Genomic DNA, 25,533 nt, shown 5'->3' with positions numbered 1-25,533 from the left:
TGAAATATTCAAATTCAAGGGCAACATATGGCCTAAGGAAAAGCATAACAGACCTAGCAGGTGAAACCAGATGGGTCTTAAGTCATTCCAGACTGTTTTTGAAGTCTACTAAAATTCTGACACTCAGTTTTCTCATCTGCAAAATGGAAGCCTTGAGCCAAATAGTCTCTAAGGCTCATGTTTATTCTAAAAATCTAAGTCTTTGTGAAGGTCAAAAACAATCAAGAACTTGGGTTGCAGTAAATCACCAATATTTTCTAAATCCAAGCATCTAATCTTGTATTTGTTGGCTTAACTTTAAATCAGTAGTTGCTATTTTTAGAACAATATAAAAAGTTAAGTATCCAAACTATCAGAAAGATTGCTTTTGAACAGAAAATCATTTATAACGTTGACTCAGAATTTAAAATGCAAAATTCAATTCTTTTGTAGTGGGATGCAGAAATGTACTTTTTCTTAACATCATGAACTGCCTTGCATAGTGTTTATTTTCTGCTTGAAATGAAAAAGCGAAACACTCGGATTTCCCCCCTTGCTAGGAGGGCAGTTGATCACACACCTGATTTGGGCTTGTTGGTTGATGTTTCCCTGTGCCCCGCAGAACGACTGAAGCTTAGGCATTTCCTGGGAGACTCTCTGGGGCATTTGTACCTGAGCTCAGGAGACCAATGCCGCATCCAGGATATATGATCCTTACTTAGCCCTCACGGCACTTCTAAGCGCCCTGCTCTTTTCTTTCCATTGCTCTTCCAGAATTGATAACGGAAATCATCAATTTAGAGATGGCAGGGGCTGTCTTCTGAAAGCGCCTGGCTCCGTGAGCAGACCAAGTACAGTCACCTTGGGCTCTCTCTACAGCAGGGCTTCTTATCCTTTTTGGTCCCACGGCCTCCTTTTACCAGTCAGGTGAAAACCACAGACCCCTTACTAAGTCCACCTGTACTGTGTGTTATTTAATAAACAGATCACGCCTGCACCAACACGTCCCCATGAGAATGTGTTGTTGTTTTTTTTTTTTTTGAGTTTCAGTTCAAACTCACGGTCGCCTGGCTAAGAACCCCTGCTCTAAAGGGCCGTGTCTTTTCCCCTAGGGCTTGGGTTACCTGTGAAGCCTCTGGGTCACACCTTCCTTTTCCTGATGGCAAGCAGCCAGGTGTCAGGCTAGAGGCTGGCACCGGAGGCTCCTCGAGGCTCTGCCTCCGTGTCCTTGGTCTGCCATGAACTCCAGGGCTTAGAACAACAGAAGTCGATGGCCTCTCACTTCCGGAGGCCAGAAGTCTGAAATCCAGGTGTCAGCAGGGCCGGGGGCCATCTGGAGGCACGAGGAGCACCCCTTCCTGCTCCTTAAGCTTTCGACCCAGACCGCCCCTGGCGGGGACCCTCATCTGCGCCGCCGTCCCCGGCCTCCTCTTCTCCTGCCTCCTATTCCTCTCTCCCGTAAGGACACTCCTCCCTGGATTTAGGGCCCCATGGGCCATCCACGACCATCTCCTCTTGAGATCCTTCACAGAATTACACCTGCAAAGACCCTCGCTCCTGATGGGCTGGCGCCTGCAGGTTCTGGGGGAGGACGTGGACGAGTCTCGGGGAGGGGCTGCCATCCCACCCCCGCAGGTTCTGGATCCCGAGTCCTGGGGGGCCTCTGTCCTGCCCCCGTCAGCCCACGCTCCTCTCCCCCTCTCACGGGGACCTTTACCTGGAGACACTTCAGAGCGGTGAATGGCACCACCCACCACCGCCAGGGGCGCTTTATGGGCCTGAACAGCCCCGACCTGCAAAACCATCAGCAAACACCCAGCACAGGAAGTGAAGAAGAACAGTCTTCTCGGGGGAGAGACCAGCTTCTGAAAATAACAGGCACGGGTGCACTTTGATGTCCACATGCCAGAGGGCTCGGAGGCCCTGGGAGAGGAAAACCTTAAACATAGAGCTGATTTTAAGTCCTAAGCACACCGCCCAGAGCCAGGTCCCCAGAAGACTCCTTTCTCTCTCTCTCTCCCTCCCTCCCTCCCTCTCTCTCTTTCTTTCTTTTTCCCCCCATTGTCTCTTCTCTGTGTCCACTCACTGTGTGTTCTTCTATGTCTGCTTGTATTCACATTAGGAGGCTCCGGAAACCAATCCTGGGACCTTCCAGAATGGTGGAGAGGGGATCATTCTCTTGTGCCACCTCAACTCCCTGGTCTTCTGTGTCTCTTTTTGTCTCTCCTCTGTGTCTCTTTTTGTTGCATCATTTTGCTGCACCAGCTCTCCACATGGACCAAAACTCTGTGTGGGCCAGCACTCCGCGTGGGCCAGCTTGCCACACAGGCCAGCTTGCCTTCATCAGGAGGCCCTGGGTATCGAACCCTGGGCCTCCTATAGGGAAGATGGGAGCCCAATTGCTTGAGCCACATCCAATTCCCGAAAGACTTTTCAAGGATGCCGGGATTGACAGCTAATGTAGTGACAACTTACAATATGCTCAGATCTTTGCTCATATTGGAACTGCCTAACAACAAATGACACTGGTGTTAAGATCACACTCATTTTACGGATGGGGAAACTGATCCCAAGAGCAGATGGGATGCTTGTGCATGGACCCACAATTGTTGGTAGCATCCAGGAGTAGAAACCCAAAGGGAGTGACTACGTAGTGTGTGAGGTATCCCATTTCTTGCCAACAGTCGAGCCATTGCTCAGGGTTTTTGGGCCACAGAAATGAGAATGGTTGGCTTTGGTAGGGAGCACTGATTGCTTGGTGATGAGTTACACAGTTTCAAATTCATATTTAACACTTAAATAGTTGAGCTGTTTTCCAAGTGAAGTCATCAAGCCGGGCTGAAGTACTTACTCAACTCCTCTGGTTCGGGAAAGGTCAGGCCACAGCCCATCCAGGGACACCAGCTCTGCCCAGAGCAGTCAGAACAATAACTTGTTCCCGTGAAAGTGACATTTTTCCAATTTGAGTCCAACATTGTTCAGAAGCAACTGAGGTCCCCTGGGGTGCCTCCTGCGTTGATCTGCAGTGGATGACAACCCCACAATATCATCTAAATAAAAAATCCAACCGGGGTTCAGTAAATTAAGCCTGACAAGAATAAATGAAGTAAGCTTAGGGAAATGGCAAGAATCCTCATTGTGCCAGATGGACTTTTCCGTTGCTTGCATGAGCCCTCGGTGGCAGATTCAGCATAAAAACCTGTCTTTGGTTTATTGATTTCGTTAGCTGGTTGATTAACACCTGCCACTTTGGCGTGGTCAACTCAAAATCGGATGTGGACTCTTCCTTGCAAGCTCAACAGATTTTCCCTCTAGCTGAAAAAGGAAATGCACTTGTCACCCAGGCAGGACTGCAGAAAACTGACGGGGAGCTGCTCTTTTCACTTCCTTTCTAGACGGCCTCTCTCAGGTCTACAATTAATCCGGGCTCTTCATCACTCCCATACTGAGCTCATCTCCAGTCCTCTTTATGTTTCCTAGCAGGTGGGTTCAGGGAGAGTCTTCATCAAAGTCATGGATATTCTGCAGACTCGGTGCCCCAAGTCAAGCAGCATCCACAGCTGTGAGTCGGTGAGGAAAGGAAGAGGGTGTTTCATGTCAGCTGGGACCCCAGTCCTCGTGTGGAGCTCTGTGCTCCTGGGAGAGGCTTGCTGCGATGCAGCTTCTGCCTCGGTGGCTCTGGGCTGACCTGAGAAGCTGCACTTTACAAGCTCAGGTGATGACCCAGTGGCTGGGCTCAGAGCCCACTTGCAGTGCCAGTTTCTCAGGTGGCCTCTGTGTGGCGGAGGATGGAACTCTGAAAGACAAAGGCTCTTGTGTGAGGCTACACAGCTAGTCAGTGGTGGCGCCAAGCTTCGGGCACCGAGTCTGACTCGGGTTGTCCTTAGGTTGATGGTGAGGCTGCCTGTGGAAAGTCCCCACGTTGGGCTGTGGCAGAATTCCACGGAGGGCTTGGACCACGCGGACCGCTGGCCCCACCGCGGTGTTTCTGACTCAGTAGGTGCATCAGAGTCCTAGCGCTGCTGTAACAAAGTAGCGTAGCCTTGGTGGTTTAAAGCACAGAAATGTATTGTGTCCCAGTTCTTGAGACCAGAAGCCCGAAAGCAGGTTGTCAGTAGCACCATGTTCACGTTTCCTCTGAAACCACCAGCTCCCGCCATCCTTGGCGTTCCTTGGCTCTTGGTGGTTTCGCCCCAATCTCTGCATCCGTGTTCATGTGGCCATCTCCCCTGTGTCTGTCTGTCCAATTCTCCCCTTCTCATAAGAACCAGTCATTAATGGACTAGGGCCCACCCTCATCCAGCTTGGCCACGTTTTAACTAGCCATGTCTTCAAAGACCCGATTCCCAAAGAGGGTGGCGTCCATTTGACTGCGTTTAGGACTTAACGTATCCTTTAGGAGGGGGCCTTGGAGGAGGCAATTTCACCCATAACAGAAGGTAACCAGGGTGAGACAGATGGCCTGAATCATCCCGACTGCCAAATTACCTTAATAAAAAGAAACCGCTTGAAGGTCATGGACCATTGCTTGTATTGGTGCCTGCACTTCTAGCCACAGACTAAGCTCTGTCCTTGTGTGACCAAGATCAGATCGCTTCATCTCCACTCTCAATTGTCACACAGCAAAAAGTAATTACTGCCAACCTTATCTGATGGTGGATGAGAGTGTAGAGACTAGTACGTAAACTGCCTAGAACGGCTCCTGGCACATAAGGTGTGTTCGGTCCCTGAATTCCACTTTGCGGCTACAAAATATTTACCTTACGACTCTTCACCTTTCAGTGTTGTCCCTTTTGTTCGACTCTTAATTCACATGGTCTTAGAGTTTGCTGTGCTTAATCAATCACTGGATGGCAGCTGGCTGGTGATCTCTCACTTGGATCAACTCAACACTGTCCAAATGAGCCATCTGCCAAGAATCGGTAATACCTAAAGGGGCGGGATAAACCTGACTACTTGTTGATGAGAGAAGAAACACTTCTGTGGACTTAACATATCTAAACCTGAGCCATGGTTGTACACAGCTCCACACACCACCCTGCCGCATGCACAGTCTCGCCCATCTCAAATGCTAACATGCTCAGGCCTTGGAATCAGCCTTGGCTGTGAACTTCCTTTTATACCCCACACTTGCTATTTCCAGGCATCCTGGTAGCTCTAGCTCCAAAACCTACCCAGACTCTTCATGCTTCCTACCACCTGCCCTGCTATCCCAGCCAGCGCCATCTCACACCTGGACTGCCGCAGGAGCCTCCTAACCAGTCTTCTCAGTTGCATCCTTGGTTCTCTGCAGTCCATTCTGTTCAAATAAAAGTCAGATCATACCTGTCTCCTTTTCAAAACCCCTGAGTGGTTCTCACTTCTCTCAAAGCCAAAGCCAAAGCCAAAGCCTTCCTCCAGTCTCATCTCCTAAGGTTCCCCTACTTCACACTCGCCACAGTGGCTTCTTCCTCTGCTGGCGTGTGTCCAGCATACTCTGCCTAAGGGCCTTAGCATGTGATCGTCCCTTGCCCAGAATCCTCTTGCTACATGGCTCACATCTTAGTCCTTCACTCATTTGCCCAATTGCTATTTCTCTTTAAAGTTGAAATCGTATTCCCTTCCCTTAGTATTTCCCGTCTCCTTCTCCCTGTGTTATTTTTCTTCATAGTACTTATCTTCTTCTGAAAGTATTTGACTGATTTGTACTTTTTATTGTCTGCCTTCCCCAGTAGAATGTAAACATCCCCAGACAGGGCCTTCTATGTGTTTTGTATGTACTGAAACCGCAAGAAATAGCAGACAAGAGGAGCTAAATACATCTTTTTTTTAATGAGCAAATGTCACAATTGCTTGTATTTGTTTACTACTCTAACTACTGAGCTTCTTAAGCATAAGATCCATGATTTTTTCCCCCTCTGAATTCTAGAACAAGAAAAAATGCAGACGCAAAGTAGATGTACAATAGATGGATGGATGGATGGACAAACAGAAGAAAAGAGATAGACTGTGGTGGTTTTGTGTTAAAGAGAAGTAGATTAGACTATTTTAAATCTGGAATGGGAGATACACCAAGTCTGATTAAGGGCAGGGTCTGCTGGTTTGTCCAAAGGTGTCTGAAGGGCACTTTACTGTATGCGCCCCCAGCCCTCTCTGCTCTGTCTTCTGACCATAGCGTTTGCCTTCACCCACATCTGCATGCAATAAAGCTTCCTTATGACATCCATATGTCTAATGCAAATGCCAAGGCATATACCTCTAAAAAGCACATAAAGTGTAATGGATCGAGGAACAATTGTTGAAATGTGAGCCCTTTATTATTTTAAAGGACATTTCACCGCCACCACCAAATGTTCTCTGACCTGACTCCTATTCTTCCTCTCTTCTTCCTCTCAGGATATCAAAGCAGACTGCAGCACCTGTGTGGAAATAGAGGACAGAAAAGTAAGTCAATATTTTTCATCTTTCGGTTTCAAACAAAACAAGAGCTCTGTGATGTAGGTAGATCCAAGTGTTTCAAGCATGTCTAGTTGGCTTATGTGCTGATAGCAGACACCCAAAGACAATCGTACTTAAAAACGTTCCTACTTTTTCCACCTGTCACCTGTGTCATTTCTGCTGGCATCAATGAAAAGTTGAAAAGTGCTTAGTGTCATGAAGTATAAAGTGAAACACTTGATGCAGATGTGTGTTTTGGTCATCAGGAAAACAGCTCATCCTTCACCTCGTTTCACACCTTAGTTGAACATTATTGTTGATTGTTATACATAATTTGTCATATGTGTTATATATAATTATATAACGTGACATAGAATACAGAATACTGTGCTTTTCGGTGTATGTCCCTCTGTCTGATGGAAAGCCTGCCTCAATTTCCACATGATACTCATAGCACACGAGTACTTCCTATTTGAGATTTCAGAGGGCTGGCGAGGGAAGTCATTTCCTACATTTTTAGTTTCTCTCCACCCCCATCTCTCTTCTTTGTTACATGTGGTATGACTCCCCTCAGGAAAAGTAACTGCTATCCAATTGTTTTTCACTTTAATATTTTCACCGTCTTCCTTTATTGACAAGAGTTCACAGAAGTTTCCATAGCAAAGTGCACCTGAACAGATCCAATTTTACCGTTAATGCGTTGAATCCAAAGAGGTCGAATAAGTGAATTGAGGGTACATATCTCCCAGCTACTTTTGACATCGCTCCACAATTTTGAAAGATGTTTCTCTTTGCAACTGTACTGTTATTGTCCAATGCAGTCATTATTTCTAACAGAGGTTCCAGCCTTGATTTTGTGATGGCTTAGCCATGTCTAATGGTTAATAAGGTGGTTGAGGACTTCTAGAAACAGAATTTGCTTTTAAATAAAAAGCAATTGCTGTGCGTTATTTTAAAGAGTGGTAATCTCCTCATGTTGAAAGGCATAATGATACAGTAGCTTAAATTCGAACAGCATGACCCTAGCTTAGAGTTGTGTGTTGTTCTAGTCTCTAGCTAAGGGCGTTTCCATCTAAGTTTCCATTCACAGCAGAGGGTTTTTACATTGACATACATACACGTGCCTATTTTGTGAGTTGGCTAATGGGATTGCCACTTAGGACCCAAGTGACTTTGGACTTGTGTCCAAAATCTTTTGATCTGTTCTCCCTGGCTCTGCCACTAGTGCCCTGCCCCGATTCTGCTTATGTCACGGTGCTCAGAAAACATCCGCCCCACCCTGCTCCCAAAGTCCAGGACACATCTCTTGGGACACTTAATGAATTCATAAGCATGTCTCTGTCCAGTGATTTAAAAATATATATATATCTTTGCCAGTAGTGTTAGAAGGATACAGGGGGAATGGATGCTGTTACAGCAACTTTGCTTCCATCCCCAACAGGAGAAATACACAATCATTGTAAGCTCTAGCCACAGGTGCACCGACCCACCTGCCCCTGATGATAATGATTCGGCACATCTGTGGCCACTCTGTGGCAAGAAAGCCTGCACGATCATTCCATACAAGGCTGCGGCTCTTCTGAGAAAGGGAAAGATATGTGTGTGCACCTCCTATATATGTATACATGAATATAACATGCATATATGTAGACCTGGGTTCTTCTGCTTTGTCATAGATTGTTGCACTGAGTCAGCACCCTTGCAATGAAGCCTCATCCTTGAAAGTTCTCCGGGGGTTTTGTATAAACTTGGCATCACATAACTGATGCATGAGTTAACCATATACTTGGCTGCAATCAATTGGCGTTGACTTCTTTGGCTGGATGAAGAGAATCATAATGCCTATTTCAAATTCTCACTGTCTTACTCTTTGAAGACTTTTTATTCTCCCTGTTAAATGGGGGGGGGGCTCTTCTTCCTCTCTGTATTCTTTATTTTTCGATTGTTATTATTATCGGTGACATAGTGATTCTTAAATTTGGGCTCTGGAGTCTCTGGATCTCCTAATGTGTGAGGTTTCCACAGCGGTAGCTCTGAATAGCAGGATCTTATGTCTTACCAGAAAAGTCAAAATGCTGAACCCCAATCAACCCAGGGGGCACGGTGCCCCACCTTCCACAGAAGGATGCCCCGTCCCGCACCCCCCACCCCGTCCCATCTGAATGGGGAGATGGTGTAAGGCCGTGCAGGGAGACAACAGCCGCAGCCGCTGGAGGGAGGGCAACCCAGTCCACGAATGCACTCAGGTGCTTCTGTCACCCTGATGTGTAATTATGAAATTTCACCATTGAAGTGATGACAATTGCTCCTGCGTGTGTGCGTGCGTCCCTCTCCATTTAATCCAAATGCTTCCAGCAAAATCAGTAATTTGATAAAGTGGAATTGAAGTGACAAGAGATGACAGAGGTGCCAAAATAATAAGCCAAACTCCCCCTGAGATGGTGGCCCCGTGGCCCGGGTGGATTTCTACAACAGCCGCGTCCTCCGAGGGAGAACCGGCGATATTTTCTTTTGAGCTCAAGAAAGCTTATATGACCTCTATGGGGCTAGACAGATTCACAGGAATGATTTTCTTTCCACTTCTTCGATTTTGCTTTCACCCTCCCTTACTTCTTATCTACTCCTTCACATATTTTGTATAGATAAATGTATTAATGTAGTATTTACATCTATACCTTGATCTCTATATTGGTGAGTATCTCCTTGGTAGACTTTTCTATCAAACATAAAATCTCCAGTTTTACATAAAGTCTAGTAGGACCTCTCACTGCCCCCCTCCCTGATTTCATGTCTCAACCTATTCTTTTCCACTCAGTAAGGCCCTTTTCCTTGAGAAGAGTTGTCTTCCCACTGACTCCAAAACTTGTTAGGATACTGGAAGAGAAACAAACTGTAAATTTCAACAGGTGAAAAGAGTTATCCTCTCCATAAAATCACCCTTTGTGGTCTGCACAGTCTGAGCTTGAGCTGGGATTGTCAATAGAATGAGTTACTTTTATTTTTTCCCCCTATTTTCCCCCATCAGGCAGACAGAAATCTAATTGTCATTTGGAGAATTGCCTGTTGCTGATGGGGACAGCCACGGTGTGTCCTGGGGTGCAGTTTGTTTTGTGCTTCTCTTTTGCCTCCAAGACCAATTAGCAGAGCCTTGTGTGTACCTGTGGCTGGGTGGCTCCTGGCCAGTTCTTAAAAATCTCCCAGGGGATGTCATAGGGAGATCTTAGGGGCCAGTGGAGTTGTTCTCCCTTCAATGGGAAGCAGAAGCACAGATGGTTTTCTGCCACAGGTGAGTGCCGTTGAGCTCATGCAGATTTACCAAAGGGGCTGGGAAGAAACTCATCAGCTGTCACCTGTCAGCCTCGCAAAACCACACCCATTTGACATTTACAGCCCGAGTGTTTCTGCTGGGGAACCAGGGCATTGGAGTTCATTTTTATTTGTAGTATGAAATCCATCTGAATTTCAGTACTATTATGAAGACTGAGATTCAGGTGATGAGAGGAAAGGCTGATGGATCAGTCAGTGGGGAAATCTGTCAGGAGGGGTGAGAGTCCATTTGTCAATGGCCCCACAGCCTGGCAGGGCTTCTTCCTCTCACACATCACTCAGCCTGGTGAGATCTGCTGTGAAATTGCATGGAGCTGGTGTAGCTAAGTGGTTGAGCACCCGCTTCCCACAGACGAGGTCCTGGGTTCAATCCCCGGTCCCTGTACCTCAAAAGAAAAAACTTGTGAAAGTAGTTTGAGTGGTTTTCAATGTTATGGTTAATTCCATGTTGGGTCTGTTGGAAGATGTGATAGTGATGGGGAGATAGGTTCTATCATGCAGCGATTAACACTGAGAGTTCTGGACTTATACAACACTCATTCTTGGTTAGGCTCTGTAAGAAACTCTGAAAACTTAAATAGCTATGTGGGGTAGGCACCATCCTTTCCCCCATTTTATAGGTGAAAAACAGAAGCCCAGAAAAGTTGTGACTTGTCCAGAATCACTTAACTTGCATAATGAAGGCAGGTATTGAACTCAGAGATTCCACTACAGAGGCTGTACTCTTCGCTCCAATGCTAGATTACCTTACACAGAAACCAAGAGTTAAATCTCTAGTATATATACATTGCTCATTCCAACAAATGGGTAAGTATCTTCACTCATTGCTAAGCAAGCAATCCTGTTTTCCATACGGGGCAATCTTTCAGCTGCCATGTTTTAGCTGTAGCTGATTTCTGGTAGAAATTCCCCAAAGCTTTGACAGCCCTGCACCTCTGGTGAGCCGTTGGCTCCTGTCAGCAGGCATGCCAAGACTTCTAGACAGGTGGACAACAGCACCAGGATTGAAGTTCTGACTTCAGGTTCCAACTGACCTGGGTCGGTTTCCTATCTTTTGCATATCTAGCTGGATATATGCAAGAATTAGAAATGTTGTACTTTAAATACGGGAGTCAATATAGTCAGTATAAAACCATTGGCTTTGGGGCCTGAAGATGCTGGGTTTCAAACACAGTTCTCCCACTCAGCAGCTTTGTGTCCTTGAGAAGTTTGCTCATCCTATTCAGACCTGTTAGTTTACTTGATCTGTAAATTGGGGATAATAATATCCACTGGAAAGGTTGATTTGAGGAGTTAATATGATAATACTGCTGGGCACAAAATTAGAGATCATTTAACCATAACTACTTTTATTTTTACTGATGTCCCTACCTTTCATGCATTCCATGCCATTTATCGTGAATTTTATAAAAAAAAGATATTGTCTCCAAAAAAGGGTTATGGAACTCAGAGAAATAGGCAGCCAGTGGACCTCCTAGTTTTCAGCAATATTTTACAGAGGAGGAGATGCTTATCCTAAGTCAGGAAATAACAAATCCACATATTCTCATTGTCACAAATTAGTGAACAGGGTTGAGAGAAGAATATAATAAAGGGATATCCAGTTCATCTATAGTAGGGATTGCAGTGAATGTGAGAGAAAGAACCCCATTTGGAGGGACTATTATACAGCTTAGTGCTGCCATTTCCTACGGCAATCTGGACTTCAGGATATTCATATAAAACTAGTGAATATTGAAACATTATGCAGGCCAAAGGAAATACATGTGCAGAAAGATCAAGAGACCTGCATAGCTTGACACTCTCAAGCTAAATCTCAAAGGATCAGGAAGTGTCTCATGTGGATAATTCAGGGAGGGGGGGTCTATCTAAAGCCCTCCTAGTAGACAGACAGTCATGGGCAAAGACAGGGAGATATGAAAGAATGCAGATGTGTAGGGTAGATCCAAGTGCAGGGGGAGCATCTGAAAGGAGCCAGAGGGGAGCCTGGGACCAGAGGACGGTAGCAGCTTCTGGAGGGTACTGTTTGCCATTCCAAGGGGCTGGGGCTGTGCCTCAATCTACCCTCCCAGTGGGAGAGGGAGAGGGTAGGTACTTTGTTAGATACCAGCATGCAGTATGGGGAGGCAGGACTGGATGGGGCCAGAATCAAGGAGGGATTCATAAGCTACCCGCAGTGGAAGCCTCAGGGAAGAGGCAGTGGGGACAGAACACAGAGATGGACCCAGAGGCTGGCTTTAGGTGGATGCAGCAATGGAGTGAAAGTGAGGATCTCAGCTACAAGACCACGTCAGCCAGCGCTATGAGAAATACCGTGGCTGTGTTGCCAGGACTCCCCTTTTCAGGACGTGCAATGGAGGAGGATCACTTTTTCCTGTGGGCCAGTATTATACAAGAGTGGAACTCAGATTTCAGGCGGCTCATGGACATGGCAACAAATTCCTTTGTGAGAAAGTCATTCCTTGGCTAGTTATTTTCTAGACATTTGGACTTTGAATTAGATCAAGGGAACATTATTATTTCTTAACAAACCCCAAGGTCTCAAACATTTGCTAATTACCTTTGTGTGTGTGTGTGTGTGTCTGTTTAACCTGTGAGTTTCCAGTTTCCTTTTTTTACTTAAAAAAATTTTTTAAAGAAGATTTAGATTACATAAATGTTGCATCAAAAATACAAGCGATTCCCTTATACCCTACCCCCTCCACCTTGCACACTTTCCCACATTAACAACTTTCATTAGTGTGTTACATTTGTTACAGTTGATGAACACATTTGAAGCAATGCTAGTAACCATGAACTGCAGTTTACATTATAGTTTTCACTTTGCCCTGCACAATTTTATAGGTTTTGAAAAAATATATAATGGCCTATATCTGTCATTACAATGTACACATGACAATTCCAATGTCCCCAAAATGCCCCCATATTACACTTCTTCTCTCTCCCTCCCCTCAGAACCTCTAGTGGCTATTGTCTTTATATCAGTGATACTAGTTCTTCCATTGCTAGAATAACAATGTCTATAACAGAATACTATTAGAATACTAATAAGTCTATTTTAGTCCATTGTTCATTCCCCAGTGTTGAGTGTTTGGGGAGGTTGATGCCCACTCTGTTTCTGATTGATGGGGGTTTCGATTCCATGGGGCAGATGAATGGAACTGTCTTGCTTGCAGTTGTGGGTGCTCTCTGTTTTTTGGGATGGGCGTTGCCCATCATCATCCTTCTGTTAGTTGTCCTGGGTGAGTCCAGTGAACTGGAGAGTAGTTATCGAAACCCTGCAGAGATTCAGGGTTCAACCTGCATATGAACAGACAAAGATTTATATTTCTGGGACATATATTTAATAAGTATAATGCTAATTATACGTTCAAATAAAAGGGGCAGAAAAGCCATGTGGGGAGCATGAATTCCAAAGTAAGGCCCACTGAGAGGATCGCGAATACCTGAGATTGTCTGCCCTGCCTCTAGTATCTAGTGGTCTCTGGAGCCTCAGGAGCCCTCGGGAGCCCTGCTGTTTGAGGCACTGTGTACCGTGGCAGTCATGCATAAGCATAACCTCTGGAATGACTTCCCAACTCACTTTGAAATCTCTTAGCCATAGAAACTCATGTCTTTAATATTTCCCCCCTTTTGGTCAAGGTCTTTTTTTCACATGCATCGGCTAGTCGGAGCTTGGTAATAATCCCTTGGTGCCAGGAAGTTTCATCCCTGGGTCATGCCCCACACCTGGGGGAAGGTAGTGACTCTACGTGCTGAGTTCGGCTTAGGGAGACGCTACATTTGAGCAATAAAGAGGCTTTCAGGAGGTAACTCTTAGGCAATATATACTACTAGGCTAAGTTTCAATTTCACAAGAAAAGATTCATAAGTACAATCATCAGTATCAAGGACCTGACCTATTGGTCTGTCGTCCTTCGCTAGGCACTGCCCATGTATACTTGGGGGATTCTTGCTGCTCTATTAGAGAATGTAGCAGGACTCCCAGGATGGGAATTCAATATTCTTTTGGTTATTGTTGGGTCTACACCCATTAGGAAAATGCCCCCTGAACACTTGAACATACTCATATGCTTTAGAGGCATGCTCCAGGTGCACCCCACCCCCTACTTCCCCCATCACCAACACCCCGCACCAGTCATCCTCCTCTGCCACAGTTGTGACCCTTCTGTGATCTGAAACCTCCCCAAAACAAAGCCAAAAAACCCAAATAAAATTAATCACAATAACAAAATATTAATATAAAAATTTTAAAATTATTCATTGTGTCTCTCATCACTTTAAGATCTGTTATCTTTTATGTTCCTACAGTGTCTTTTTTTTCTTTATCTTCAAAGAAGCTTTAGGTTATAGAAAAGTCACAAAATATGGGGGATTCCCATACACTCAAAACCCTCCCCCTCTCCAATTCGCCCCTATCTGTCTAGTGATGACAAAATCCCTCATCTTTTGTTTATCTGGGAATGTCTTCATCCCTTCCTCATTTTTAAAGATGGTTTTGCCAGATACAGAATTCTTGGTTAGCAATTTTTCACTTTCAGCACTTTAACTATGTCTTCCCACTGCCTTCTTGCCTCCATGGTTTCCAATGAGAAATCAGCACTTAACTCTGATTGAGGCTCCCTTGTAAGTGACACAATGTTTTCTCCTTCAGTTTTCAAAATTCTTTTTATCTTTGGCATTTGACAGTTAGATTATAGTATGGCATAGCATGGGTCTATTTGGATTTATCCTGTTTGGAGTTCATTGAGCCTCTTGGATGAGTATTGTCATATCTTTTGTTAAATTTGTGAAGTTTTCAACCATTATTTCTTCAAATATTCTATCTGCTCCTTTCCCTCTTTTCCTTCTGGAATATCCACAAGGTGTATATTGGTCTGCTTAGTGGTATACCACAGGTTCCTTGGGCTCTGTTAACTTTTCTTCATTTTTTTGTCTTTCTGCTTCTCAGACAGGATGGTTTCAATTGTCTTGTCTTCGAGTCCACTGATTTTTTTTTATTTTCCCAGCTCCAGTCAGCTGTTGGACTCCTCTAGGGATTTTTAAATTTCTGTTACTGTGGTCTGCATCTCTGTTTGGTTCCTTTTCATAATTTCCATCTGTCTATTGCTTTCTCTTTGTGTTCATTTATCATTTTCCTGATTTCTTTTAGTTTTTTGTTCATGTTTACCTTTAGCTCTTTGAGCACATTGAAGACCACTTTTAAAAAGTCTGTCTGGAATGTTCCAAGTCTGATCCTACTCACTGGTAGCTGCTAATGCTTTAATCTTCTCCTTTGCCTGCATATCACTTCCTATTTCTTTGTATGTTTTGTAATCTTCTGTTGAAACCTGGACATTTTGATATTTTCATATGTTATTGCTGAAATTAAGACTCTGAAGCATCAATTTCTTAAGCTTTTATCCAGCTAGTGTTATGACAGAGCTTTCTTGGCATGACACGAAAAAAAAATTCCTTTCCCAGTCTTTGCAGATTGACCTATGGGAGTGCTGTCCTTCAGGGCTTATCCATACAGTGAGTTTAGAGAATGTCCAGGAGAAAGCACAGGAGCCTCCCTGATTCCTTCAGTTCAGTTCATGTGTCTTGGGCATGTGCGTGTAAACTTAGGAATCCCCCCATTTAGAAGTATAGGCATGTCCCCTCTTCCCTAGGAAACTGTTTCCTCATGGTCCTGGGCACTGCTCTGTGTGTCCCACAGCCAGCAATGCCTTGCCCCAGTCACCTGACAGCTCTCCCCCAACATTCTATAGGAGAGCTCAGGGAGCCCCTTCTACATGCAGGACAAGTCCTGGGACAGGGAGTCCCTCAGGTCACCACCAGGCAAATTGAGCCAGACATATAAGTGCTCCATATGTGCATGAGGGTGAATTTGCTCTCTCTGGAAGCAGGATCAGGATCTGTACTGGAAGTCTGGGGCCCACTGAGCTCCCAGCCACTGAGCGGTTGGGAAGAGCCAGCCAGGGTACCGTGACAGTCTCTACCTTTAAAAGACTTTGTTCTTGATTCTGTGCTTGCCCTTTTACTACGGTCCTTTAGCTGTTTTCTGGAGTTTTAAGCAAGATAATTCTGCTAGTTTTTGCTGGTTGCTCAAAGGTTTTGTGGGGCACGAAGCCCTGAAGCATCTCACTCTGCCATCTTGAATGGGCTAGGCGAATCTCCCTTTTAACCAAGAGGAAATAGAGCCCTTGACAGGCAACTCTGTATCTAGCCATAATTTAATAATGTGGTTTTACTTTTAAATTAGGATTACTTTCTGTATACAACAAAGGAAATTATTCTTTCCATTTATTTCAATGAACTGTTTACCTTAAAAATATTTTTAGGACTTTAAAAAAATTTAACACATCTATTAAGAACAAAAATTTTGAATCAATTTAAAGAAAATCAAATGAGTTTAGAAAAAATGTGCATGTGGTTTGCAAGTGACCAAAGTTAGGAAACACTGCTTTCTATAGCTAGATTTGCAGTAGGGGGAGGAATTCTAATTTACAGTTTGGAAATTTCCAACTTTTTTTGTCTATAGGAGGGACTAGAAGAGGGCATGGATGGACACAAAGGGTTCAGTCTAAACATCCAGAAGACAGCGATGGGTCTGAACTAGAGCCACGCAGAGGCTGGAGCAGGAGGCTGGCTTGCCATGAGAGGGATAAGCCCCTTTCACAGGGCTTGGTGGCTTTGCTGCCGGGCCGTGGATGGCTCCTTCTGGGAATGTTTCAGAGACTTCTCAGTGTAAGTGTTTGTGTTCCGCTGGCTGCTGTGATAACTAGAGGAGTTGATCAACATGGACAATAAATTAATCTCCTAGATTTCAGAGGCTTAGGCACCAGAGAAGTTGAAAATGAGCACAAAGCAGTCACCCTGGCTGGTTTCCAAGAGCACAGCCTCTCTTACTGTGGGATTGGACTGGATTAGTCCTCTAGTTCTGACAGGCAGAACAGAGATGAACGGGAAGGCTTCCTCCTTCCTCCAAGGGCCTCTTCTCAGAATGGAAAGCATTCATGAATGAGATTCTCATTAAAGACCGAAATGAGATACTTAAGACTGATAAGGGCAGATGCTGCAGTGAGCACCATTTGGCGAGACTCACACAATTCACTTGGGGATTGGGTTTCTTTTCTGCTCCAAATGTCTTTTGTCTGAGGTGGATAGTATATATGCATTAAAAGAGAAGAAGCCCCATGATTTCCCAAAGCTGTGGGAGTGAAAATTATTTTGAAGGAGAAAAAGCATCCCTGTACAATGATAGTTTGCAATAAAGGGAGGATCCTGACCTGGTTACCGAGCCTTAGGGGAAGTGTGGAGGTGGATGTAGGGCAAGATTTCAGACCTAAAGGGAGGACATGGTGTCTGGGGCTCCAAAAGCAGTGGGAAGACTGGCTTGAGATGAGGCTGGAAAGCAGGTAGGACCAAGCCATCTGAATCTTTGTTAGCAGAGAGAGTGTTTTGGCCTTTATCATTAAATGAAATCTATTTTGCATAGAGAGGTGGAATGATCCGATGCACACTTTCAAGAGACATTTCCATTGCCCTATGTCATGTTCTTGCTCATATCTTATGGCTTTCATGACCTCTACGGTCTATAGCAGATCATTTCTGCCCTGGTCAAAGACTGGGGCAGAGTTATCTAATACCAGCAAGTAACTTGTGCTCACACACTCACCTCTGCTACTTTCCAAAGTAAAGCTTTGTGGATGGAATCTTGGGGAGACTTGGTGTGTGCTTGAGTTGGCCTTGTAGTGCCCTTGTTCTCTGCTAGGAAACAGAAACTAGGAGAGAGAGCTACCCTTGTAACCAACCAATAGCCAGACCTGATATCATTTTTATTTAGAATTGGGGACCAGGCAACAGTAGAGCCAGCAAATCCGAGGGTGAGGAATTATGTGTTCAGAACTGAAGATAAGAAAAGATGGGAGTTAACTCTGGAGAGGCATCCCTATCCCAGATGGTACAGATGCGATCCTGCCAATACAACCTCAACATTTGATTTACTTCTACCTAAGTTATTGCAAAAGACAATGCAGAACTGTGGAAAAGAGTTTTGGAATCAGAGAAATCTGGGTTTGAATCCTGGTTTTGCTGTTTACTAGTCATGGGGCCTTGGAAAAGCTTTCTTATCCACAACCCTATCGTCTGTAAAATGGGGATAACTAATGCATGCCATGTATTACTCTTGTATGTAGAGCTCATCTTTAGTTGCAGTACAGAAAAACAAGTTGGAGCTGTTTAAAGAGGAAAAATAAAAAGACAGTTGTTGGCTCAAATGATAATAAAATTTAAGGACTGGGCTGTTTTCTGGTGTACTTGGATCCTTTTGTTCAAATATCAAAAGGCAGTCATCTCTAGTTTACATTCTACCTGTGAAAAGAGAGTACTTCTTTTTCCATTTGCTTTGGCACAATTCCTGGGAGTGGCTGGCATTTTCCAACTTACCTGAGTCACTTAGATATGGAGAGCATAGGCATGTTGTCTAGCCTGCATCATGTACCTTCACACATAGCCAGAAGTAGAGTGGGCCCCAGGTGAGCAACTTAAGTGCACTAAAAGTAGATTATAGGGTATCAGAAGCTGGGGCTCTGGGGGTTGGGGGTAGGGAATGATGCTTCATAGCTTCAGAGTATCTATTTGGGGTGATAAAATTTTTTCAGTAATGGATAGTGGTGATGGTAGCACAACATTGTGAATGTAATTAATACCACTGAATTACACACCTAAAAATGGTTAAAATTAGAAATTTTGTGTTTTATGTACATATAACCACAAATTGGAGGGGTGGCTCCCCAAAGAAACTGGGGGTTTGAAGCTGTATGTATCCCAGAAAAAACATGTTCTTAAATTCAAGCCATTCCTGTGGGCATGGACCCATTGTAAGGAGAATCTTTTGGTGAGGCTACTTCAGTTAAGGTGAGACCTATCTCATTCCTGATGGGTCTCAATCCTCTTACTGGGTCCTTTGTAAATGGAATGAGTACGGAGATGGAGAGAAAGCCACAGAAGCAAGAGGCTGAAATCAACAAAACCTGGAAGAGAAGGGAGAGACCAGTAGACATCGCCATGTGGCAGAGGAGCCAAGGATCACCGGCAGCTGGTCTTTGAGAAGAAATCCTTGTCTTGATAGAGCCCTGATTGAGACATTTTCTCAGCCTCAAAACTGTAAGCTAAGAAATTCCCATCATTGAAGCAAAACAATTTCATGGTATTTGCTTCCAGCAGCCTAGGACACTGAGTGAATTTTCCAGAAAGGAAAACACGTAATAATGATAATAGTATCTAGTATATGTTGAGATGTTACTATAAGCCACACATTATTTTTAGCGTTTTATGTACATCCTGTTATTGAATCCTTAGAAAAATCCTTTAATACTGTATTACAGATAAGGAAACTGAGGGAAGAAGGGGTTACTGCATATGCCTGAGAATAGCCAGGTAGGACCCCAGCCCAGGCAGACTGACCCCAAAGCCTAATCACTATGTTCTGCTATCTCTTCCAAGGATGCCGCACAGGGAAAGACCACACATACCCCTTCCATGATCAGCACCACAGTGCCTGGCACACAGGCTAGTGGTAGTCCTACTTAGGAGCATTATTCCACAAAGCTCTCAAAAGAACAGAGATTGTCTGAGCCAATGCTAAATGGCATCCTGCCATGTACCTCTGCATTTGACTTCCTCTTAATCACTCAACCTAAGGTATTATCTCAGGGTTCTCCACGAGGCTGCTCTTCCGAATGATCAAAATACTCATGGTTCCAGGCAGTGCTCCACTTCCCAGCATGACTGGGAATTATTTTTGTAGACAAGAGCTTCTTCTTACTCCAGCATACTTCTGTGTCTGCCTTTTGTATTTCATCTGCAGGTTGACTGATGTTTTCTTTTTGTCTAACTTTGAAAGTGAGATGTTCGTCATACTTTCCTCTTTTTTTTTATTTTTAATTTTTTTTTTTTAATGTGAGGGTGGTGGTGGGGTGAGGAGAGAATGGGGGCATGTAAAAACTGGAACAGCTTTTACAATGGATTTCGTGTCAAGTTAAATTAGCCTCTGATGGGCAGGAAACTCAAGTGACAGATGATGAGGGGATGCTGGGAGGCTCAGCAGTCCCGTGGGCACCAATGTAATGCCGAGTACAATGTAAAGGCCTTTTTTGTGATATGCCCTCCCGTCAGGCTTGAAGTTGGCTTTGGGAAGCTAGTCTAAGGGATTACAGGCATCACAGATTGGGTAAACGCTTTGGCTTGCATTTTCAAAGGCTGGGGTTTGAACCCCAGCTTGGCACTTCCTGGTCATTTACTCAGATGCTCCAGTGTCTCAAAGAAAATGAAGAAGATAAGAGTTTACACTTCCTGGGACCACTGTGGGACTCAATGAGACAATATACTTTGGGCATTTAGCATTCTGGCTAGGCACAAAATATGCCTTTAATAAATGAAAGCTGCCTTATTATTATCCTCATTTATATTTGCTTTCTTCCCACTCTTCCTTTATCTTTGCTTCAGTTTCTTACATCCCTAATGGGGGTTGTAGGAGAATCATACACCTCACTTTACAAATGGGAAACAGACCAAGAAAGAAGGGGATTTAGTCAATATTATACAGTAAAGTAAATAGCAAAGCTGAAATTAGATGCTGGGTTTCAGTTACCCATCTAGGGTACTGGGCATCCTAGAAGTACTCTTCATCCTGGGTAGAGGTGCATGGAGAGTGTTGGAAAGCATAACTAAAGGTATAAGCCAGTGATTAGAAACAGATTTACTCCTATATTAGTCAGCCAAAGGAGTGCTGATGCAAAATACCATAAGTCTGTTAGCTTTTATAAAGGATATTTTTTTGGGTAGGAGCTTACAGATACCAGGCCATAAAGCATAAGTTACTTCCTCCACCAAAGTGTATTTTCACATGTTGGAGCAAGACAGCTGCTGATATCTGCGAGGGTTCAGGCTTCCTGGGTTCTTCTCTTCCCAGGTCTTGCTTCTCTCTGGGATCAGGTTTCCTCTCTTCCCAGGGCTTGCTTCTTTCTGGGTTCAGGGTTCCTTTCTTCCCAGGGCTTGCTTCTCTTTCCTCTGTGTGCTTACTTCTTGGGGCTCCAGCTTAAGACTTCAGCATCAGACTCCAACATTCAAACTCAACATTAAAAACTCTTCAACTCTGTCCTTTGCCATGCCTTTTATCTGTGAGTCCCCACCCAATGGGACATGGCCCAATCAAAGCCCCAAGCATAACTTAATCACACCCAGGTACAGACCAGTTTGCAAACATAACCCAACACCTATTTTTGGAATTCATAGCTATATCAAACTACTACAACTCCCCAATAGTGCTGCATGTAATGCTATGTGGATATGGCATCTGGAGTCCACCAAGAGAGTGTGTGATTGATTAGTTATGCCTGCCAAGGATGAAGGTGTGGGGCGTTACAGAACATTTGTCAGGTGCAGCATCTGGTCACTGATAAATGAAACAAACCCCAAATGCTCCGTTTTAAGCCCAAAAGATGAAGAGAAGACAGCTACTTTATGCTTCTATTGCATTCATTACTTGCTCTTTACGTTTGAGCAGGCCTACTTCACCTTTTATGTCATAGGTTTCAGTCTATCAAGACAGTGGTATTTTTGCGGGGAGTGCATGGCTTAAAACAGCCTAATGAACTATTGTGATTAGTAAGAAAAGAAATTGTAGTATTGATGTGGAGAAAGTGGCCATGGTAGCTGCTGATGGTAGGGAGAGGGAAGAAGAGATATGATGTGGGGGCATTTTTAGGATTTGGAATTGTCCTGGGTGGTGCTGCAGGGACAGATGCTGGACATTGTGTGTCCTGCCACAGCCCACTGAACAGACTGGGGGAGAGTGTAGACTACAATGTAGACCACTGTCCATGTGGTGCAGCAGTGCTCGAAAATGCATTCACCAGGTGCAGTGAATGTGCTACCATGATGGAAGAGGTTATTGATGTGGGAGGAGTGGGGTACAGGGGATGGGGGGTATATGGGGACCCCGTTTTTTAAAATGTAATATTTAAAAGAAAATAAAGGGGGAAAAAACAACCTGATGAATATGAGACTTGTATCGGCATGTGAAGAAACACTTTCCTAGGTCCTTGAGAAGCTCACCCCATTAATTAGTTTGAGGTGATAATTTAGGGGACTCTTGCCTCAGATAAATAAATATATGTTTTTGTTCCCTTATTTTTAAATGTGTGATTGATCTATATCACTATTTGTCATCTCCTTGGAATTATGTTTTAAATGGGACCAATTCACTTAATGTTAATGCCATTATGTATAGCTTCTATTTTCTTTCATCATTCATTTTACTTAAAAGAAACAAGATTATTATTTTGCATAATTTTTAGTGATACTTATTTTAAATTCTGAATTAAAATGCACTTAAGAAACAATTAAGTGCAGAGCTTGCTTTCAGGATGGTTCTGTCATCTCTTCTACCCCCCCCCCCCCAAAAAAAAAAGGCCAGTAGCTTTCTTTGTGATGAATGGAGTGAGCATTAATTAATTTTTCTTTCTCTTCAGCTGGTATGTTTTATTATCCCACAGCTTGATGTGTGATGGGGCGACTTCACTCTTGAGATAGAAACTGCGCCCTGTCCAAATGTGATTTATGTTATCCCCACACTTTTGCACAGTTCAGCTGAAATTTTCTTCATGCTGATGAAGGTCAGGAAAAAAACCAGGGATTTTGCCATCCATCTCAGCAGTTTGTGTGCTGTAACTTGATATAATAGCAACAGAATCCAAGGGTGAGGGTGAGGAGATGCACACACACATACACATACACACTTGTACACACATGCCTACACTTGCACATACCATGTTCATGCTCTCTCATGCTTACATGCACACACGCCCTTTCTCTTTCTATATTGAGTGGTTATTTTCCTAGGGCTTATTTTGATGATTACAGGTTAGAATTTGAATTTGCATTAAACCAGTAAAAACATATTATCTTTTACTGAGTCCAGTTAAAACCAAAAGCCCCTAGGATCTGCAGGCAGCCAGAAACGTTTCACAAATATTTTCAACTAAAATGTTTTATGGGTAGATTGGAGGACAGAGCCTTTAAAACTTTAAAGGACACAAGCTTATGATGTTCTGGTCTTAAGTCAAAGGAGCACAAGTTGGGAAGCAAACATTAGTCTTAAGCCTGGCAAGCAGGATCTGGCCCAGACTGGGAGGTGGACAACTTTTCTCAACCATCTGATCCAGGGAAAGAATTTGTACCTGTGATAGAGAACCAGTCAAAGTCATTGGTGAAAATTTTTAAGCCCAAAACATAGCCCTTTCAGAACAGGCATCCTAGGTTGCTATAGGGGAAATGGTGTTTTTTCCTTAATTTGATCTACTCAGATTCCGTTGTTGTGTTGATCCAATTCATGAAGTCATCAGTTAGCAATATTAATATTGTATCTGCGATGCAGTAGTTTTCATAAGGAAATTGTGAAAAGGTAAGAGCAGTCCCTAAGAATCAAACAGAAAATCCACACAAAAGAAAATGTAAGTAGAATCAAACACCCAGCAAACATGTTCCTTGCTAAGTCAGAGAGAGCCACCCAGAGATACTAATTCCTACCCACTAAGTTAGCTTTTTTAAAATAAAATGAGACTAGTTTATTTTCTCATAATGGCAAGGTTGCAGTGAAATGGGTTTCCTCATTCTTTACTGGTAAGGCTGTAATTTGGTGGAACCCACTTAAAAACCACAGTATCCATACCTATGAACAGTCGTGCAGATAATTATACCTTTAGACACAAATTACCCCTATGGCTTACTCCAGTTCAGAAGAAACAAAAGGACACCTGGACAAAGCCACGGTGGCTCTTTCACTAGCTGTCTCAAAAGATTGACCGTGCCCTAAATGCCCAGTCTTAGGGTAAGGGCTCATTGTGTGGAGTACAGACCTTGACGGAGACCATGCAGCCCTGAAAAATAATTAATACACTTGTGTGAGAGATGCTTGGAAGAATAATTGGTATAATGTAAAATAAAAACAGAGTTTACAAGATGGCATGTGCTTCAAATTGTGATCCTGGATAAAATTAGCATGAAAAAGAGATTTGTTTTTTCATATCAAAACATATTTCTATTTATGATTTAAGAGTTAGAAAATAAACCAAAAAGGGAGGAACGGAGGAAGCCACTGGAAAATGGCAGCCATGCAGGGCTGAATTCAGGACCCAGCTTGCTGGTGACTGATTCGGCAAGTTCCTTAGCCTCTCAGAATCTCAGCTTCCTCTTCTGTGAAGAGGTGACAATGATGCCACCGCCTCTTAAAGTTGTTATGAACCTCAAGCATGCTAGTAGCAGTGCAGTGCTGGCACCTAGTAGTGACTTAATGCATGGTCAATAGCAGTAGTTCTAGCAACGAAAGCTAGAACAATTGAAATTATGATAAGCAGTTGCTATTCTGTTGAGAATTAGAATTTCACAGGTGAAAAGAATTCCCAATCCTGGTCCATAATAAATGTTGCAGAAGAAATATTACCAAACGGACAGACATGACATGGATAACTCTTCCACTGCCCAGACAGCCATAGTGAGAAGTGCTCACTTTCATGGAAAGCAAGAGTAGCATTCATGAGATCATCAGAAACTTCCCTGGACTATGTGGGCACACACTGACCCCCGATGCTGATCAGGCAGGTTAAAGTATTCCAGATGAGCTTCATGTTTGCAGCAACGGGATCTGTCGGGATTTGCAGAAACTTGGTCAGCAACTTGTGAAATGGTGGATGGGATTCTAAGAAAGGGGAGTTACCTGCAGTAGCGTGACCCCAAGGCTCCCCAACTGTGACCTTTCAGTTCATTCATTTGTTGGAAGTTTATCAAGGGAGGGTCCCCAGGCCTGTTACTGTCATGAAATTAAAGGAACAACTTCTATTCTTGATAGATAACTATTTTTTTAAGATTTATTTTATTTATTTCTCCCTCTATCTCCCCTTCTTCCCCCTCCCCCCCCCATTGTCTGCTCTCTGTGTCCATTCACTGTGTGTTCTTCTGCGTCTGCTTGCATTATCAGGTCGCACTGGGAATCTGCGTCTCTTTTTTGTTGTGTCATCTTGCTGCATCAGCTCTGTGTGTGCGGCACCATTCCTGGGCTGCTGTGCTTTTTTCAAGTGGGGCAGCTCTCCTTGCAGGGCGCACACCATGCGGGGCACACACCTTGAGCATGGGGCACCCCTACTCAGGGTGCCCCTGTGTGGCAGGGCACTCCTTGAGTGGCAGCACTGTGTGAAGGCCAGCTCACCCTACGGGTCAGGAGGCCCTGGGGATCGAACCCTGGACCCTCCATATGATAGACGGATGTTCTGTCAGTTGAGCCATGTCTACTTCCAATAGATAACTCTCTAAACAGGATTGCTTTTCAGCCCTTAACTTGGGGACAGATAGGTGTCTTTTATCATAAGTCAATTTTGATAGAGTTATAAGGAAATGACTTCAATTCTCTGCTTCTTGTTCATTGAACACATCCAGGGCTACTGTTCCACATTAAGTTAGACCCCTTTGCTTATCAGCTTATCCACATAGTTTTAAGAATTCATAAAAACAAAACTTGGAATGTCCTTAAACATGCTTACTGTCTTTTCACATCCCAAGTTGTCTTTAAATGAGTTGAGTTTACTGAGCAGTTAAAATTGCTGTCAAATATCAATATCAATCTATCTATTTTAAATTGTCATGGCCATATGTTTCCTCATGCACCCAAGTAAAGACCTTGACATTATTTGCAATTGGTGAAGCTACCAAGAGTTATTAATTCCACTCAATGTCAAAGACAGTAGATCTCTTTCATTTGGATAAAATCAG

At 43.8% G+C, this 25,533-nt stretch overlaps 1 protein-coding gene across 45 annotated transcripts in view; it reads left to right on the top strand.

Annotated features, from left to right (window-relative positions):
- RBFOX1 (RNA binding fox-1 homolog 1) overlaps nucleotides 1-25,533 on the top strand; it is a 1,470,157-nt gene that overhangs the window by 558,328 nt on the left and 886,296 nt on the right. For all 45 annotated transcript variants that reach the window (XM_071211399.1, XM_071211389.1, XM_071211388.1 and 42 more), the window contains one exon: nucleotides 6,355-6,402. Coding sequence is in view for 18 of the 45 variants with exons in the window: in XM_071211377.1 (XP_071067478.1) it covers nucleotides 6,355-6,402 (48 nt within the window). In the remaining 27 variants the exon portion in view is untranslated. The remainder of the gene's footprint in view (nucleotides 1-6,354; nucleotides 6,403-25,533) is intronic.

Source organism: Dasypus novemcinctus, chromosome 23 (assembly GCF_030445035.2).
Source record: "Dasypus novemcinctus isolate mDasNov1 chromosome 23, mDasNov1.1.hap2, whole genome shotgun sequence".
Taxonomy (NCBI): Eukaryota; Metazoa; Chordata; class Mammalia; order Cingulata; family Dasypodidae; genus Dasypus; species Dasypus novemcinctus.
The sequence above is the reverse complement of the archived record's forward strand: the minus strand, read 5'-3'. Positions and strand labels throughout refer to the sequence as shown.